Genomic DNA, 20,718 nt, shown 5'->3' on the forward strand with positions numbered 1-20,718 from the left:
CATAGAATTTTAACATTTATGTTATTTTTTTCTTTATGAATGAGCATTATTCTTCAATGCCTTAAATATAAATATTTTTTAAATTATTTTTAATTAATGATATTACTCTCAACTAAAAAAAAATCAATTTATCTGCTAAATGAACGTGGCCACTTGGCAGTTGTGCATTCCTCGTAATATGCGACAAAAACTTCAGTTGCTCGGTCAATTCATGGTACCTGGGGTCATCCCTAATCACACGAATCTTGAATTAAATCCAAAGGCCATCAACTCACTTCTGAGTAATCGTTGCACAAGTTTTTTTTTAAAGTACTTTTAAATCAATTAATTAAGAAAAATTTATATATACATAACATATATGTGATTTAAACTCAAAATATTTTATTTAATAATAAAGCTTCTAACCAACCAATCAAAATTTATATATACATAACCAACCAATCAAAATTAGCTGTGTTGCTTGCATATGTACTTTCGTCTGGTTGATTAATTATTTTGTTCGAATGCCAAATATCGTCCTGAGACCAAATAGAATGCTCCACATTAGCTCTTACTCGGTACCCGACTCGATACTACTCAGTATAGCTTGATATCACGACTAGATACTATTAATGTGACGCATTCTAATTGACCTTGATATTGGATTCTATGTCGGATGTGCGCACAAAATAATTTTTGTGTGGCTTCGTGAGAAAGAGAAATTATTAGGTGTGGAGTGCGTCCGGATACCAATAAAAATGTGTCACGTCATCTCATTGGTGGGTAACCAGCTCGGTACTCACATTCGATACTGCTGGATACCACTAGGTACCCAATGCTTATACGGACGATACTTCCGTCCGCATTTCGCACCTAATAATTTCTCCTTCGTGAGGCTGACCTTCCATTATGGGAAGATAAAAATAGTTTTAGCACCTAACCGAGATTCTTAACCACTCACTCCATTAGGCATGGGCCCACTCATGTCTATTGAGATTGGCGAGTGCCAAATGGCGGCAATCCCGATGGCAATCCCGCATATATATATATAACTTAAAATAACATGACACGTCAGCGAGCACTAAAATTAGTTGTACGGATGTCAGGGCCATCGTAGAACCATTTCTTCTCTCTCCTGTCTTCCCCCTTCGTCGTATGTCACCCTTCAGGGATCAGCGGTGAGGTCGTGGGGAGGATAGCGGGAGACAGAAAAGTTGCCAGAGTTTTATCTGCCAGGCGCTTTCGCTATCGTTACTGAAACTTTCGATTTTTTGATTCGGTGATCAAGCACAATAGCCGTTCGCTTCGGGGGAACAATAAGGAATCAATCTGCGTCGTAGGTTTGTTCCCAATCAGATCTTTCTTAATCGATTGGGATTTTATTCAATTATGCATTAATTTTAGCAATTTATGGATTTTGAGGCTTTTAATTAAATGCGTTTCCTTATGGGTAGTTCGCTCCAATTTGCAGCTTTCTAGGTTTTTAAATGTTTATTGCTCTGGATGAGTTTGTTCAACCTAGATTTTGGGAGAGGTTATTTCACCGGGGTTGGAAGGGATTTTGATCAACGCCGTGGTATATGATTATTCGCAATTTGTTATTGGGCGCACGGAAGTGTTGATTTTGAAATCGAAGAAAGATGAATGTGTCGAAGAGCAAGATGGGCGAGGAGCACGGGGATTTCTACTCTGTGTCGCCGAAGATGGATTGGAGGATTAGGTTGTTAAGAATAATCTGGGGTTTGGTGATATTCATGGGAGGAGCTTTTCTGGGCTTGTCGGTAACTTCCCGGTATAATCAATACTTGACTACGCAAACTAATGATCTTTTCTTTCCGACGAAGATGTTCACTACAAATTGTGATATGCAGAGGTTAAGTATAAAGAGTTTTGTTCATCCCATGCATCTTTTTCATGATTTAACTGATGAAGAGCTATTCTGGAGGGCAACCTTGGTGCCAAAGATTGAAGAATATCCATACAAGAGAGTGCCCAAGGTGGCTTTCATGTTCCTTACACGTGGACCGCTTCCGTTTGCTCCCCTTTGGGATAGGTTCTTTAGAGGACATGAACGCTTCTACTCTGTTTATGTGCATTCTATTCCAAACTACAAGCTCAATGTCTCAGAAACTTCAGCATTCTATGAGCGCCAAATCCCTAGTAAGGTACATTCTATCTAATTCATTCTTGGTGTACGTGTTGCATTTAATTTTAGATTTTCATTAAGAAGTCATAAAACAGAGAACTTTAATTGTTTTGTTTGTCCTATAAACCGCCATGAGAACTTCAGGGTTTTATGTGTGGATGTAGTTTTATGCTCAGAATATAAATCCTTTTTAACAAGCGGCTGCAGTCCCACATCTGAAACTCTAAGGCTTCGTTTGGTTATTCTGTATTTTTTCTAAAAGGTAGTTTTAGAACTATTGTTTGAGAGAATGAAGTTTTCTAACGGAGAAGTTTATATCATAAATCTTTTGAAAGCAGTACAAAAATACAGTTCTCTAAAAAAACATTTCTTCTAAAGTGGCACTTACAAATAACAGCCAAAAAAAAGTTTTGCCATTTCGAAATGGAAAAGACGAAATTAAGCAATCTCAAACGAGGCCTAAATGCTTACCCAATACATTTTTTCTCATTTGTCCCCTTTTAATGATACTTGAACTTGTCGTGGAAATAAAATGAATTGGTTGGGATAAACAATGCAATAGATTTGGGGTTAAGTTAACCATATTTTAATCTCTTCCATCTTTTTTTCAGTTCTTGCATTCATTTACAACACTATACCTTTTTTAATTTTGTATATAATCATACCACAATTACATCATATCAAAATTGCAGTGCACTTTTTTGTCTGTCTTGTGTCACGTGGATCTTTCTGCATTTGTTTATTCTAATTCATTTTATATTTTCTTTTGTTTGAGCTCCTTTGCCAGTCTCATGTAACTACCGCCATTTATGTAAAAAAAGGTTACTTAGAATGAGCAGTGCCAGTTGTTTACCTTTACGCTTCAAGAACAAGCTCATGCTAATGAATTGAACCTCTGTTTATGCTTATGATTGTACTAATGAATTATCATTCAAGGTTGAGGTAACAAAGCTGAAGTGCAACTTCATTGTTTTCAGAACAACGAATAAGCTTATATTTGATCTTTCCAGATTATTCTGCCCACTTGAAAGTTAAAAACACAATATATCCATCTTTTCAGAAATAAAATTACCAGACACATTGAGGATTTGGACAAATTTGAAATTTGAAGATTTTCATTAATATTTTTATAATGGGAGCATTTTTGTGATGGTAATGGTTTTCAAATGCTTTCTTTTAACTTATAGGAGGTTTCATGGGGATCGATTTCACTTGTGGATTCAGAAAAGAGACTTTTGGCCAATGCTTTATTGGATTTCTCCAATGAACGGTTTGTTCTTCTCTCAGAAAGCTGCATCCCTGTTTATGATTTTCCCACAGTCTACAAGTACCTTATCAGTTCCAAGCATAGTTTTGTCGAGTCCTACGATGAAGATTCGCCCCGTGGACGTGGTCGTTACAACCGTCACATGTACCCTAATATCAAGCTCAGCAAGTGGAGGAAAGGATCCCAGTGGTTCGAGCTTAACCGGGAGTTAGCTGTGAAAATAGTTGCAGATTACAATTACTATGCCATATTTAGAAGATACTGCAAGCCCTCTTGCTACCCGGACGAGCATTACATCCCGACGTACTTGAACATGTTCCATGGAGAATTGAATGCTAACCGGACTGTAACTTGGGTCGATTGGTCAAGAGATGGGCCTCACCCTGCCACATATGGCAAAGAAAATATCACAATGAAATTCATCCAATCAATTAGAAATAATGGAACCATCTGCACATACAACAATGAGCCAACTACTCTCTGCTATCTCTTTGCGAGAAAATTTGCTCCCAATGCATTAGAACCTCTACTAAACATGACTTCAGAAGGGATGAAATTTTGAATTCTAGTGCCTTTGGCTTTCAGAGCTCCATTTTTGCCCTCCTATTGTGCTTGGGTGAGGAGAGTAACTTGTCTGCTTTACCTATTTTTTTGAGAAGGAGGTGGCGGTCATAGGAAGTTTGGTGGAAAATTCACCAAAAATCTTTTCTCCCAAGCAGTCTCTTGTTATCGAAGGAGTTATACTTTGACAGAGCTAACATTTATAGCAACAGCAGTGCAGAAAGTGTATACTCAGCATTGGCGATTCCATATTTGGTTGAATACAAAGTAAAACATTATTTCCCTGATATTGTACGAATAGACATTCTGTTTGCAATGTGTTTGATCATTTTTCCGATTATACGGTCTTCCATGATGAAGGGAAGAACAAAGAGGACTATAACAATGCCATTAAAATGGGTTTACAGCTCGTAACCAGAAACATACAGGCTTCGTTTGGTTTCCCCCGATGTTATTTTCATTCTTAAATGGAGGTATTACAACCGAGAAGCATAATTTTTTTTCTTCTCAAATCAGCAAAACTTCGAAGTTATACCAAAAGGTCTTTTGAAAAAGTGACGTAAACAAACATTAAAATACTAACTTTTCACCGATTGAAATCATAAACGGAAAAATTTACGGACAATCAGACGAAGCCACGGACGATAAGATAAGCAACGCAATATGGTTATGGAAAGTGGAAATTGAGTCGGAAAAGAGGGTGGGTGGAAGGGACACGAAGGAACTCTTGTGCAGATCATGAGTCCATCTAACAGTTGGTAGTATATGAATATTTAAGGCTAATGTGCTGTAAGGTTGAACCCCATCCTCATAACTAATCAGTACTAGCACGAGGTAGAAAGACAAAATTCGCCGATTTGGCCTAGGTTTAGGCCCCATGTTGGTGATTGAATTATACTTGGGCTTCATTTGGGACGGTTTTCTTTTTGCTTTCTAAAATAGCTTTTTAGTACAAAAATTTTTTGAATTTAAAATTTTTGTACTAAAAAGCTGTTTTAAAAAGTAGTACGAAAGCTAATTTTATTTGAGTGGTAAGAAGAGACTGAGATAAACACCAAGTAATCACCCATTCCAATTTCTTTTGGCTGACCAATCATTTATGAATAATATTTGTTTGATTTCCTTTATTCAAATAAATATTTTCACATTCCTTCACTAACTAAAAACCTAAACTTCAAATTTTTAACATTTTGACTCTTTGAAATTCAAAATTTAAAAGTTAAATTCATATTTTTAAATTATATGATGTGCAACCGCAAATTACAAATACATTGTCTTAAACAATAATAATTACACAAAATAAAATATAAGTTTTACTTAATGGACTTCGTCTTGCTCCTTGTCATGGGAGCTTAATTATTATTAAATTCTAGTTTTAAACTCTAGTTGTTGATCAAATTGTTCTTACATTGGCATCTTGAGCTACATTAATTCTCCTAGGCCTTAAAAATTTCTCTCTAAAGATTTGAAATCTATATAGTCCTCTACAAGTTCTAGTGCAATCTTATATTTAAAATAGGACTAATAAATATTTTTATTACAGTTCAAGAACATAAGCATTTGTGCCAAATTTTTTAATAATTTCAAATGACACATATAGCCTAGTTTATAATTTTGTAAATTTTGTAGAATGATATCTCTCAGATAAGATTATAATCAATAAATTATCTCTAAATTAAAAACAAGTTGTATATGGGTGGTAGACGTGTAATATTAATATTTTGGGTGTTAGATATATAAATAGCATGAAATAAAGTGGTATGTATGTAAATTTCCCTATATTTTATGTTTGTCACTTCTAATAGTTTCCTAACATTATCATAAAGGCTTTGAAAATCTTTTGCAAAAGTGAATGGTAAATTAGAAAATGAATGTGAATGTATGTTAACAATATGAATTAGTTTCTTTAGTTTATAGTCATAGATTATTTTGTTAGCAATAAGAATTCCAACTATACTCAGTTAAATCATTGCACTCTTCTTCTATTGATGTCAATGTTGTAAATATAATATAGGGTTGTGTATTAAGACAAGGTATAATTTATTTGGAGTGGTTGATTAGTCTACAAGGGTTGGGATTATCTCTTCAGTTGGGTTGATAGAATAATATTTACAAATTTTATGATGAATTGGAATATATTTTCTATTTCAAATTATATGGCATTCCGATTAAAAAACCAATGTATCACTAAAGCTCATGTGTTATATCCATATGAAGCACACCGCTATGCATTATATTTATAACTTTCCATCTTAATAAGTACTAGGCATGTGATGTGTAAAAAAGTATGATTTTCCCAACCCACATGAAATGATTTTGGATGAGGTTCTTACATAAGATTAGCAACTAAAAGTATATGTGTTTTGATGTCACATTTATTACACTACTTTCATCTATAATCAACCTGCTTCTTTTCTCTTTGCACATAATATACATAATGAAAATATTTCTCCTTCTAAATTCTCAACCCAAGCCATTTCCATACACCTCATGACATTCACTTAGCCTTCTAAATGATGGCCTATATTTTCATCATACAAAAAGACATGCATCATCAAGAATCTTCTTAACTTCTCCCTCCTCATCTTCATCTACTACATCAAGTTGACCATGCTTATGTCAAAACACATAAACAACTCAAGTTGACCATGTTTATGTCAAAATACAAAAATTATATCTCATAGGACAAATATAATATTTTTATGTTTAAATCATTCACACCCTAATGAAACCTCCCCAAGCTTAACCTAATGGCTCCTAATCTTCTAGCCTAATCGCCATAAAAACCTCAACCCATTTGGGCTAATTTAAGTAAGCCGAATAGTTTGAACCGAATTCATATGAAAAGGAATAAATCAAATTCAGGCCTTTCTTTTGACCTCATTTCTGTATGAGGTCATCAGGGCATGTATGGACTCCTGCCTAGTGATCCTATGGTTGACGGTTATCCACTTGTAAATCATAGAGACTCCAATCAAAGCTAATCCAGCCTTAAATGCAATTCTCACCCCAGACTCCTACCCTTCTTACAGTCAATGTCCAATCTAATATTCAAATCAAACCTTAATCTTATCCAATCAATCTTAACCATTCATCTAAATGTGATTGATTTGGATATTCCAAAACTCAATCAATCCAAACCCAAAATCCAGCTCAGACTTAGATTTTCAATCCAAACCTTGGAACCCATTCCAATAAACTCCAAATATCTAATCAAACTTATTCAGCCCAGACCTAGCCCCTAGGTCAACCTAGTTGATCAATTCAACCCATGTTGACTCAATGACCCTTGAAGGGACTAAATGATCAATTTGACCATTTATACCATTCTAACCCTTGAAAACATATCTACTAGACTTCAAATAACATTTCAAACTTATTCAACCCAAATCTAGACATTAGGTCAACCTGGTTGATCAAGTCAACCTAGGTTGACCAAGCCAACCCTTAAGTTATTTAACCCTGAATCAAACCCCATATGCATTCAAATTTCATCAAACTTCTTATGAACACATCCCCGAATGATTTGAATTTGATTGGACCCATTGACCCATTCAATAGTTAACTTGGTCAACTAAGTCCAAATCTGTTCAAACTTGACCTATTTGGTTCAAAATCCCTTTAACCATTCAATTCAAGCTCTCTAAATCTCTAAACCCTCAAGTTCATCTCAATGAGTGAATCAAACAAACCCAAATGAGTTTGAATTTAAATCACATTGAGTTTGACTTAGTCAAGCCCAAACCCATAGTCAAATATTATCCTCCACATGTCCTTTTATTCAATTTGTTCCAAGTGACTTCAAGCACATTCCATTCAATGCTTTGAACCTTCTTTGATTCAACATGGGTCAAACTCAAGTTAAGTTGACCAAGTCAACATATTAAGACTTGATCAAAATAGCTCAAACTCCTTCCCATACACTCAAACCATAAGTCCCTAATCATCAAACTCCCTTCAATACATCCAACCAGCTCAAGTACATCCCCAATCTGCCATCTCATCAGCATATTTAATTAACTTTTGACTTAAATAATTTTCAAGGATAAAAAAAACTATTTTGAAGTTATTTTGAAATTACCTTAATTTTCTTTAATCTTAAATTAAAATTTGAGCTATTTTCTTAATAACTTTAATTTTAAAATTATATATTTTTAATACTTGAGAGCATCAAGATGAGTTTTGGGATTATAAACATAAGCTAAGCTTGATTGAATTGATTGGCGGTGAGGTGATTAGTGAACAATCATGTCTTGATTGTTCACTAATCCAATTATCTATCGTTTATATTATTAGTCTTTGCATGTACAGAATGCACACACTTGCACTTAGCCTAGGCTCTCCTAGATTTAAGGACATGATTGTTCTTGTGTCTATGCATTGCCATGTATGGGTTAAATGTTAGAGTGACATTGATTTGGTCCCACCTAAATTAGTGACATATATGACCAAAATTAACGACAAGGTTTTAGTCACTTTTGGGAAGTTATAGAAGTTTGGACAGGTATTCAATAGGAGTAAGACTCATAACATTTAAACATAGTGACACTATCCATCCAAGGCTAGAAGCATGCTAATTTTAGAAATTATTAATCTTAGAATCTAATTAATCCTATGTTAACCCATAATTAGTCCTAGAATTTTAAAAATTTATAATTAATGAAAATAAAATACAAAATTTATAAATTAAATATTAAAAATTCTCAAAATTAAACCCTCAATCTAGAAATAATAAAATCACTATGATTAGACCCCTAATATAATATTAATTTAATTTTTAAGGAAAATAGATAATTAATTAAAAATATTTAAAAATGTCAAAAAAATCCCCAAATGCTTGAGAACCTCTCTTTAGGTCATTTTTTACCTTTGGGGGTTAGTCCAAGAAGTTTGGAGCTCATCTGGATTAAAATCAAAGGTCCCCCTAATTAAGGCAATTTTAAAAATTCCAAAAAAATATCTAACTCTTAAAAATCATAATTAATTCCAGAAATATCTAATTTAATCAAACTCAAATACATTCAACTCTAATAAAATATCAATTTTTTTAAAATTTTCAAACTTTCAAAATAAAGTCAAAGTCAAAAGTCAACTTCCTAGTCAACCATAGTTCAAATTTAAGGGTCAAACTTCAAAAAATAAGAACTTTTTTTTTAGAAAACTTTAAATTAAGCAAACTAACAATCTAACTACTCATCATAAGTTATAATATTTATTAAAAATTTGAAACCTACAAAATTAACTTTAGTTTAAAAAGTCAACTTTTTGAACTTTAATTAATGCAATTAAAATAATTCCAATGATTCTAAAAAAATCAATGATCTATAAAAATTTAAGAAAACTCTAATTGGATTAATGAAATCACTCAATCAACATTCTAATACACAACAAATATTCTAAAGATGAAATTTTTAGGATGGAATACTCCTGGCTACAGGGCTACGTGTCCTAATGAGGCCTACTTCCTCGAGCTTGGTGACACAATGCCACGAATAAATTCAATGGGGTGTAAAAATTTAAATTAAATCATTCTTAGTTATTTAACCAAACTAAAATTCTTAATTCAACTACATCAATAAGGTTTTTAGGATAGACTACTCCAAGCTGCGGGGCTACATGTTCTAAAGGGACTAGTTCCTCGAGCCTGGTGGCATAACACCATGAACCGGTTAATGAAAAATATAAATTAACATAACTTTTAAAATTAACCACTAATTAAGTTAATTAAATTTTATTAACCCTCTAATCTTTAAGTAATTAAATTCATCCAATCAAACAACCCTTAAAAGACAACTTAATCAAAACTTAAAAATATTAATATTTAACTTCAAACATACTTTCTCCCTCGACCTTTAATAAATGTAAACAATAGAAAAATTCCACAAATAATCCAGTTTAGGACCTGCCCCAACCACACTACCTTGTACGCATACTTTAGATTATTTACTAGGACAAACAACTTCAGTCTTCGCTAGATAGGTGTTTACTTTACTATTGTGTGCTAAGTTTTTTTAGAATTTCATTGCATGTTGTGATTAAAATGTCTGATGTAAATATTTATTTACTTTTACTACACTCTATGGATTGATGATGTGATGGATGATAATTAACTTTTATGTTAGGATCGATTTGGATGCTCACTAAATTTTTTATAGGTAGTCGTGCTCATGCAGGGCTAAAAAAATAATAATCATTATAAATGCTACAGGTGCTTCAACTTGCTTAGCCCCCAAATAAATAAGATAATGACCAAGCATAATAAGATTAAGTAATTTTAATTTTTTAATATAACTTCTTGGGATTATTTTACTTTTAAATGCTAGGATAACCCTACAGGAGAGTCTAGAAATTTTTTTTTAATATCAATGTAATTCATTCGAAGTTAAGATTTGTGAAAGGGTCTTTAATTTTAAGATACTTAGACCCAAAATTGAATTCCGAAGAGGAAAGGATACCCCTTAGGGGGGTAGTCCTTTTCCATTTGGAAGCTCAATTTTGGATCACTCCACTACCCAAAGTGAGAAGAATAACCTCCCCTTTGGGGGTAGAGTTTTCTTTCTCATTTTGGTATCCAGGCATTACAGATCCAAGGAACCTGAAGAGGATAAGATCGAGAAGCTGAAGGTAGAAAAGTATCCCACTTAAAGTTCACTTGCGTCTGTCCTAGGATTAGAATTTGAGTTTGTGGTTAGTGGTGCCCGTATACTTTTATTTTTTATAAAACTGAGTTGTAATAATTGGGGCAATTGCCTAAAGACTTTATTTTTTGATGAATTAATTATATTTAATGATGTTTGATTTACCTTACTTGTGGATAGAATCTTGTATGCTTTTTTTAGTTTTTTTTTTTTTTTTTTTGCTTGTTTTGATTTTGTTTTAGCTTGGTTTCTTGTGAGGGTATGCCAAAATTTTTTCTTCTAAAATCAAAATAAAATTTTAGATAATTTAGAAATTTTCTAACGCTTTTAAGAAGTAAGTTCAAGACCATTGGGAGTTTGCATAAATATTTTTTATGCATCATTCTCTTACTTTTGTTAGCCACCTCCCTACTTGTGGGTTTTAGCATAACACCTGACCTACGAGAGTGCAGATCTATCAAGGGAAATTTATGCAATTTATAGGATAAAATCTATTTTTAAGCATTTTTAAAACTATTTCATTCCAATTTTAAGCTTTCAATCGAGCCAATCAGCATGCATTACATTAGAAATTAATTTAAAATTAAGTCTAAAATTATAATTGCATTTCTCTTTAACATTTTCACCCACATAAGTCAAGGGATCAATTAGGACAAGCTCTAGATGTCAGTCCCATCTCTCAAAAACCTTAATAAAAATATCCCTACCACTCTTTCATAAAAAATAATCAGACTAATGGATTTAAAATTAACTAGGTGATTAGTTGGCTTCCTAATCTATGCTGGGGTAAGTTCAAACTTTGCATTGTATTATTTAGGTTTCGGCTACTGTATTCTAGTGTCCAAATTTAGATTTAGGATCTATGACAGATTTTGAATCATAAGACACCAATCTCAGGGAATGTAATACTAAATTTCTAATAAATCAACCAACTCAAATTAAATTTTCTCTCAATCCAAAATTAAAAACCCAACACTTAGATTTGGTTGGGGCACTTATGAATTATTTAGAAATCCCAAAGTGCCTCCTACCTCTCATCCGTTGATTCCTAAAATAAGTGCTCAATCATGCTCTAATTCCACTTGAAATTCTAGTTTCATTCCTTTTGGCATCACTCTTAGAAATCTCTAAACAAAATTTATCATTATTTTAATCAAGAGTTTTTGTAAGAGACTCCAATTTTCAATGATGTAATTAACTATGAGGGCTTGCACTCGTAAGAGATTTAGAATCCACATCCACCTTTTCAAAATTAATTTTTAAAATTCAAATTAGTCTTCTTTGGGAAAATTGAGTAAACAACGATCATTATTGTCATAAAGTGATGTTTTCTTTCTTTGAAGAAATATATCATTCACTATTGTGATTTATAATATGAAATTAATGATCTCTCATCCATACTATAGTGGTTGAATATTGATAGAATCTCATTTTGACCCTTCTGGGTTATATGTAATTCTTTCATGATTTCAATTAGTACAATCAGGATAGAACTTTTAGTTTCATTATCTGAACCCGTTAGAGAACAATATCTTTGCCTTCAAGGAGGAATATATTGCTTATAATGAGGCGTTTGATTTTGAGATATAAATTTAAAATCAAACTTCCCAAATAAAATTAAGCTTTAAAAAAACCACTTTTAAAAAATTCCACGAAAACTTTCTAAATTAAATTATTCTACCATAAAGTTTTCCTATGACTCTAAGAACATACTAGAACCTCTATCACCTTAGCCCGCCAACTAGCTTTCCTTGAGGAATGGGTTTAAGGCCATAGAATGACATCTACATTCATCCTCAAACCCTAGATTGACCCCAGCTGCCTTTAGCTCATCCCTAATAATTTATGCCAATTCAAATATTCTGGCCTGGCTGAAATTCAGATCATGTTAATTTCTTAATTTTCATAAATAGCCCCCCCCCCCCCCCCTAGTGCAAAAATTCACGTGTGTAATATGGACTCTTAGAATCCCCATATTGATTGTGAGTGAACCTTAACTTACCTTAGTACATAGAGCATGTCTGAGAGTAAATGTCACTTTGTGATTTATACATGTCCAATGATTTGTGATTTAATTTGAGTGAGCGTCGATAAGTACTACAGGGATAAAAGTCACCTTGTGATTTAGACATCGCCAGTGCTTGTAGTCTTTAGTAGAAAACTCCCACAATGTTAGTGGAACTCAAGGAAATCTTCAATTTAAACTAAAGAACCCATAAATATAGCGGCATGTTAATTCCAAATATAAAACTATTAGTGTCCAAGACATTGTGAAGTGAACTAGAAATCCAACATGTCTGATTGTTGGATTACAAGTCCATGTTCTCCAGATCCATCTACGGTGGCAATGATATCCTCTCTCTCTCTCTCTCTCTCTCTCTCTCTCTCTCTCTCTCTCTCTCTCTCTCTCTCTCTCAAGCACATGTGGAAAAGCTACACACAAAAGACTTTTTTTTACTTATCAATCTGGTTTGAGTTAGTTTGATTAAATTAAAACCCTTCTTATTAGAATAACAACAATTTTGAAGCCATAGGAATTATTTCATGTTTTTGGCATTTTTATGAATTTTATGTCATTCCAAATTCTTTTGATATCAAAACTAAATCCTAAAGTTAAATCAATAGCCTATTTGATTTATGTAGATTGCTTTGAGATTTACATCTTATTTTGAATTGATGTAGAATTTATTAACCAATAATTCTTCATTTTCCAAAGAAAACATTAAATTATATAGAGAAATACATAAATTTCTTAAAAAAAATAAATGCTTTATAGGTTATTTGATAACTAGAATTCTGAATTCATGCTTTTTGAGAATATATAATTAAATAGATGTAAGGAATTCTTAATAATCAAAATTATTTGATTATTTGTAAAATGAATATGCGGGGATTCTTTTTGTTTTTTTAGTTAGTTTGTTATAAATTTAGAGTTTGATATAACACTAAAACATATTTATAAGATTATCCTCTCATTATTTTTCTATTGATTAAAAAAAATTAAGCTCATCAAATATTTCTAATGTCATGAATCTCATTAAAACATAATATAAAAATAATTTATAATTCTTTTATTTACTAGAATCATAAAAAGTAACATAAAAAAATTACATCACATATCAAATAAGCTACCATTTATAAAATATAAATCTAAAATGATCATAATAGTTTTATAAGTATATATATATATATATATATATATATATATATCTCAATTAATAGCTATTGTAATGTAGTTGAAATTTGCATATGCAACATTTATGTGAGAGAATTAAATTGTTCAAAATTAAAAAAAAAATAACAATTCAGTTTTATGCACCCAATAATGATGCTTGTAAAGGCCGTAAGGATACCGCATAAAAAATGAATAAGTGGGTACAGTGCCAATCAGAAGTATCCCTCGAATCGCGGAGACGGATAAAGCTTCCGTCCTACAGGCGCAGGTTAGGGTTCCACTTATCTAAGCTTCTCCATCCTCTTTCGATTCGGCATTGCTGTACAGCTGCTGCGACCTTCGCTGGCACATGATGATGCTTCCGCAGAATCTTCGGAATCCAATTCATATTCGGACCTGTCGTTGCGTTCCTCGCTGATTTAGGCAAGTCAGTTTATATTTCCTTTCTACCAGAAGTAATAAAGATCCTTCTAATCTTCTTCACTGTATACGATTGCCTGGCAGTATGGCCTTTAAAGTAGTCCCGTGGAGAAATGAAATTATTCTCCCATAGATGGATTGATGGACGTCCTTGTACATAAGCCTTTTTTTTTTTTCTATGTAGTGAAATGTTGTCTGATAATTTAAAAGGTTTGGCATTGAATCGTGAAAATGAAGAAAATGCAGTTTTTCTGTAGGATGAAACAGTGATTTTAGATGAAATAATGTCGTTGCGCCTTTAGGTGTTCAACTCTATTGCCAGAAGATTTGAGGACTATTAGATATGAGTATCTTTCTTCATTGGAAACTAGTATTGAGTGTTTGCTGTCCTGAAGCTAATGTGTTTGAAGTTATGTTGGTTGCCTTGAAGGTGGAGCCGCTCTCTCTCAGCAAAATTAATAATCTTCACTAATTTTTGAATGGTTTATCTGTTATTATGACTTTAAGAATCCCAAGTACTTTGAAAATGTTTTCTCAGTGACAATTATACTAGTTATGAGATATTATTTATCATAGAGAGAAGATATGGTATTTGGTCTAGCTTCTATTTGGTCTAGCTTCTAATTGTCATTCCTCTTATGTTAGCTAGGTGCTTAGTAGATACGCATCACAGGAAAAGGTCTTTGGGAAGTTCGCATTCCTACATAAATTCTAATTATGAGATTTGTATCTAACAACCCTGCTTAAAAAGGAAGCATAATAGTGCAAAAAAATTCAATGTATGTGGTTATGAGCTATGCATTTTTGGTTAATTTGCTCTCTCCATGTAATGATGAAGTGATCCATTGGCGTTGTTTATTCTTTAACCAAAAAGATTTATTGACCATTGCATCACAACTTTAGTCCTACTTCTCTCCAGCTGGTCAAGATGTCAATTAGAGTATATTATGAGTTGGATTTAAAAATCGATTATATTGATAAAAGCTATTTGTAATCATCATTAGCCTTATCTTAGTTATTTGTAGTTAGTTTTAGGAAACCACCTTTTCCATTAAGTTCTATTTGTATCTACACGTGTTAACTAGCAAAATTCTTTTTTTCACAACACCTACGCAAGTCTTTCGCTAAACTGTGAGCCAATATCTTGTTTCTCAATCGAAGTTGAGGGGACTGACTGTGTTATATGTTTGTGTTGAGTTGCTGTAAAGTGTGTAAACTAACCAAAGCCAGCTCATACCTTTTTGCTAATTTTAGTTAAATGAAACATGCTTTTGTGCTAGCATGAAAACTGTGCATGAGGATTCAAACCAAATTTTTATATATGGCTGGGATTGATATCATGTACAATTTCTTCATTTAATGATGAAATAAAGTAATTAAAATGCATAGTTTATAATCTATATTATGTGACGACAGGAGCTATGTTGGTAAAAAAGTAAGTTTGTGAAAGGTCTACCGTCTCGAAGATCGGTTGAATCTAATGCATTAAGATGAACATATTTGTTTTCTAATGCTTTCTGATGTTCTCAACATAGCACAGAGAGAAAGTGAGAAGAAAAACAATGGAGTTTTATGCATGTATATAGTTATGCATAATGATGATAGTGAGGACAATTAGCACAATATTATTTGGCTTCATGAATTTGAAGGATGATTAATTGATAAGAAATTATTGGTAAAACAAGATTTTTTTTATGGCCTGTGGTCCATAAATCCTTGAGGCTCATTTTGGAAACAATCCCTAATTTGTCTTAACTTAATGTTCATTAATTTATACATATGTATGCATATTATGCATGTACGTGGTAATTTGAAAACTTTCATTCTTTTAAGTACGCTTCTTTACCATCTATTTGTTTCAATTCATTATGAAAGAATAATAGTTTTGTTTATGGAGGGCTGTGATTTTATGCTCTATATATTTTTAAATTGACATGCAGGTTTTTATGTTCTATGTGAAGTATGACTGAAGAATCCGATACAATCTTAGATGTCTATGATGAGCAGTCTGAGCAAAGATCATTTTCCCTGGATGACAGTAGCAGCAGTGAAGAATCCCCTAAGCATACAAGGCTTTCTTTAGAAACTGTAAATGATGCAATTCCTTACATCGGCCAGAGATTTGCGACCCATGATGCTGCTTATGACTTTTACAGTCAGTTTGCCAAGGGGTGTGGCTTTTCTATCCGTCGGCATCGAACAGAAGGGAAAGATGGGGTTGGTAAAGGAATTACAAGGCGATATTTTGTCTGCCATCGTGCTGGAAATACTCCTACTAAGGTATCAAGTGAAACAAAACCACAAAGAAACCGAAAATCATCTCGTTGTGGTTGTCAAGCATATATGCGCATTAGCAGATGCACTGAAATGGGGCTCTCTGAGTGGCGTGTTACCGGGTTTGCAATCCACCATAACCATGAACTCTTGGAGCCAAACCAAGTTCGGTTCCTGCCTGCCTACCGTTCTATATCAGATGCTGATAAAAACCGCATACTTATGTTCACAAAAACTGGCATTTCTGTGCAGCAGATGATGAGACTTATGGAGCTTGAAAAGTGTGTTGAACCTGGTTATCTTCCTTTCACTGAGAAAGATGTGCGGAATCTTATCCAGTCATTTAGGAGGGTGGAGCAGGATGATGAAAATATCGATCTCCTGAGAATGTGCAGGAACCTCAAGGAGAAAGATCCCAACTTCAGATATGAATTTACAACTGCTATGAATGGTCGGCTGGAAAATATTGCTTGGTCTTATGCTTCTGCGGTCCAGTCTTATGAGATTTTTGGAGATGCAGTTGTATTTGATACTACCCACCGCCTTAATGCTTTTGATATGCCACTTGGAATTTGGGTTGGCATGAACAATTATGGAATGCCTTGCTTCTTTGGCTGTGTGCTTTTGAGGGAGGATAATATTGGTGCCTTCTCATGGGCTTTAAAGGTAATGTTGTCTGAAGAGTTTACATGTTTTCTGTGTTTTTTGAGCTATTGGTATTCTTACCGGTTTGTTTGCGCCAGGTATTTTTAAAATTTATGAATGGAAAGGCCCCACAAACAATTTTGACGGACCAAAACCTGTGTCTTAAAGAAGCAATAGCTAATGAGATGCCAACAACCAAACATGCCCTTTGCATATGGTTTATTGTGGCGAAGTTTCCATCTTGGTTTAATGCTGTGCTTGGAGAAAGATACAATGATTGGAAGGCTGAGTTCTATAGGCTTTATAGTTTGGGAACCACAGAAGAATTTGAGCATGGATGGAGGGCGATGATAGACAGATTTGGGCTTCATTCAAACAGACATATCACCAACTTGTTTACATCTAGAACACTTTGGGCTTTGCCATTTTTAAGAAGCCATTTCTTTGCAGGAATGACTACCTCAGGCCTATCAAAAGCAATAAATGCTTTCATTCAGCGGTTCCTCAATGCACAGACCCGACTAGCTCATTTCGTTGAGCAAGTATGTTTTCTACCCATTTGATGTTATATTTCCCTGTTTAAGTGATAAGAAGCTTAAATAGTTTACCTACTTTTCTTGTTGAAAGGTTATTTGTCACAATATTTGATTTAGTTTAACTGTTTTTCAATGACAATATAAGTAAGGTTATTGCACTTTTACTGATGCTGGTTAAATGTTGTGTTCAACCCTCTTCTACTTAGGAGATTGTTCTCTTGTGCTTCTTTTTAAGATCTTTTTACTTATGCATATTTTTGATAAGATAAAATGCACGCCTCACTATTGTTTTGCATTTTTCTCTAAATAATATTTATGTTCTAAAATGTATTTATATACATAGGCGAATTGAGTTATAACAAAACATTGTACTATGAATTGACTGATTTGAGATGATTATTCTGCACTGATTGATTGAAGATAATTATTTCAGCCAAAAATACATTGCACTTTAGATTAAAACAAAATATTGTAATATGAATAGATTGATTGGAAATGGTTATTTCACCCAAAATTACATTGTACTTTAAGTTAAAACAAAATATTGTACTATGAATTGTTTGATTGGAAATGATTATTTCACCCAAAAATATTTTGATTATATTTATTTTACTCTGTTCACAATATGCAGAATACTGTTTGTTTTGGCTCAACCCATCCTATACCAAGCTGAACTTTACAAATTTATCTTTATTGGTGTAACTTCCTCAGGTTCTTCATCTTAGGGATGCTCCATCATGACTACCCTTAGCTGAATTCTTTGAATATATATAGTTTACCTTGCCCACATCATGTGAGATATTATCTGCTTTTGTTCAGCTTATCTCATATCATTTTAAACCTTACTATTTTACCATTCTTGGTATAACTTCCCAATTGGTCATCGATCGCTAGAATGCTCCATCACAGACACACTTAACTGGTGAGTTCACAATGAAACTCTACTCACTACGTCGAAAGATTCCTCATATATTTTGATCTAACCCTTCACTTATATAGCCCAATAACCTATCCTCTTTTGATGAGAGATTTTATTTATATTTGCTCCCTTTTTCTCCTAGGAGCATTTCGAAGTCACTTATTTTTAGAGCTTTAGCCTTGGCCTTCATTCTTCGTCCTCTTCATTTTGCCCTCATGGGATTTTGGATGTCTCAGGCTCATGAACTTTTGCTTATTTCAACTCCAAACTACATATTACTTGAGGAGATCAAGCTTTGATGCAATTTTTAATGGCCTAGCCCACACTGTCATGACTCGCCTAGGAGCTCAGAATATCAAGATGAGAATAGATAGTTGGATGGAATTTAAATGCTTTCTACACACATTAAAAAATATTCAAACTATTCTTCCATCATGTAAAAGATGCTGATTTTCAATTAGCTTTTGTAATACTTTTCAAACCTTTAATTCTTAAAAAATTTATTAACTTAAAATTATTTACTAACATTTAGATTTTCCTAAAATCCCTGAATAAAATAGAATTCCAAATTTATGATTTAATACCGAATTTCATTTTTCTCCTCTTGATTTAGTTTAGTTCTTCAGACCAAAAGCCTGACAAATTACTTTGAAAATTAAAACTAAATTTAGAGATTCTTTATTTCAAGAAAGAAAAAAAAAATCTATGTTAGGCTCAACCCATCCTACATGTTGTCTTGGACATAAGTAATATCAATACAATTGCATTTACTGATCTCTTTTGATAGGCTGCCGTTGCTGTAGACTTTAGAGATCAAGCTGCAGAACAGCAAACTATGCAACAAAACCTGCAGAACATTTGCCTGAAAACTGGAGCTCCCATGGAAGCTCACGCTGCTGCTATCCTGACTCCCTATGCCTTCTGCAAGCTCCAAGATGAGTTTGTCATGGCTGCCCATTACGCGTCATTTCAGGTCGAAGAGAGCTACTTCCTTGTTAGGCACCATACGAAGATGGATGGAGGGCGGAAGGTCGATTGGGACTCGAGGGAGGAATTCGTTTCCTGCAGCTGCCGCATGTTTGAATTCTCAGGAATTCTTTGCAGGCATGCCCTGCGAGTCCTCTCGACCATCAACTGTTTTCAGATTCCGGACCGCCATCTCCCTCTTCGATGGCGGAGAATGAACTCACTTCCATCCAAACATTCTACCGACGAAGCTCTTGTGGAGCAAAATGAAAGGTTTCAGGCCTTGCAGTCCATGCTCTCGACGCTCGTCTCTGAAGCTACGAAGTCCAAGGAGAGGCTTGATATAGCTTTTGAGGAGATTTCGCAGCTGTTAACCAGGATAAGAGGAGTGCAGCCATCAGGACTCGGTTCAAGAAATGGTGTTCATAGGATTGCCAGATGATGCTTGGCAAATTTTACGTGTGGATTATAGAGATTTTATTTGAGGCTTTGAAGTGCTTTGTGGAAGATAGGGAAGATGCTGTAAAGAGCAGAATGGGTGAATGTTCATGTCTGGAGAGTTTTGTAGTTTTTAGCTTTTTGTTTGCTTTTTTTTTTTTGCCAATGTAAATTGTGATTTTCCCTTTTCAGAAGTTCCTTCTTTAGATCAATCAATTTCTGTTGTACATTGCGAATTTTTTTTTATGATAGTATAATTTATGTGTTTATAACGAGAAATTATTCTATACGTAATCCGAATGCGTTCGGATGCTGCGTATTTACTGTTTATTTGTTGCGTATTTTTTTATACAAAATTTTTTCATGCCAAAAAATAACAAATAAATAATACTCACTAAATACATAATAAATACGCAAAAAATACGTAGAAAATAATAAATACACAAAAAATAAGCAACAAATAAGCAGTAAATACGCAGCATCCGAACCTATCTCTGCGTTCGGACTGCGTAAAGAATAATAGATAGAGATGCACTGTACGCGTGCTTAAGAAATTACAATTTTAGTTTTTAGTTTTTTGTTTGTTTTTTTTTTTTTTTCCAATGTAAATTGTGATTTTCCCTTTTCAGAAGTTCCTTCTTTAGATCAATCAATTTCTGTTGTACATTGCGATTTTTTTTTTCCTGATAGTATAATTTTATGTGTTTATAACAGAATAACAGATAGAGATGCATTGTACGCGTGCTTACGAAAT

The 20,718-nt window shown here is 33.5% G+C and overlaps 2 protein-coding genes across 3 annotated transcripts; both read left to right on the forward strand.

Annotated features, from left to right (window-relative positions):
• Positions 1-1,451: 1,451 nt before the first annotated feature.
• LOC110099524 (glycosyltransferase BC10) lies at positions 1,452-4,324 on the forward strand. Of its 2 annotated transcripts, XM_028691752.1 has the most exons (3): positions 1,452-1,771; positions 1,851-2,144; positions 3,313-4,324. In XM_028691752.1, exons 2-3 carry the CDS (start codon positions 1,881-1,883, stop codon positions 3,952-3,954), a joined length of 906 nt encoding a protein of 301 aa, XP_028547585.1. In that variant the 5' UTR covers positions 1,452-1,771; positions 1,851-1,880; the 3' UTR covers positions 3,955-4,324. The 2 variants fall into 2 exon arrangements, with proteins under 2 accessions (XP_028547585.1, XP_028547584.1); XM_028691751.1 differs by having other exon boundaries at positions 1,452-2,144.
• A 9,675-nt stretch (positions 4,325-13,999) lies between these two features.
• On the forward strand, positions 14,000-20,180 carry LOC110099543 (protein FAR1-RELATED SEQUENCE 11). The gene is made up of 4 exons (XM_020826738.2): positions 14,000-14,189; positions 16,127-17,126; positions 17,204-17,647; positions 19,348-20,180. The coding sequence occupies exons 2-4, from the start codon at positions 16,149-16,151 to the stop codon at positions 19,966-19,968; spliced, it is 2,043 nt and encodes a 680-aa protein (XP_020682397.1). The 5' UTR covers positions 14,000-14,189; positions 16,127-16,148; the 3' UTR covers positions 19,969-20,180.
• The last annotated feature ends 538 nt before the right edge of the window (positions 20,181-20,718 follow it).

This window comes from Dendrobium catenatum, unplaced genomic scaffold (genome assembly GCF_001605985.2).
Source record: "Dendrobium catenatum unplaced genomic scaffold, ASM160598v2 original_scaffold_62511, whole genome shotgun sequence".
Classification (NCBI taxonomy): domain Eukaryota; kingdom Viridiplantae; phylum Streptophyta; class Magnoliopsida; order Asparagales; family Orchidaceae; genus Dendrobium; species Dendrobium catenatum.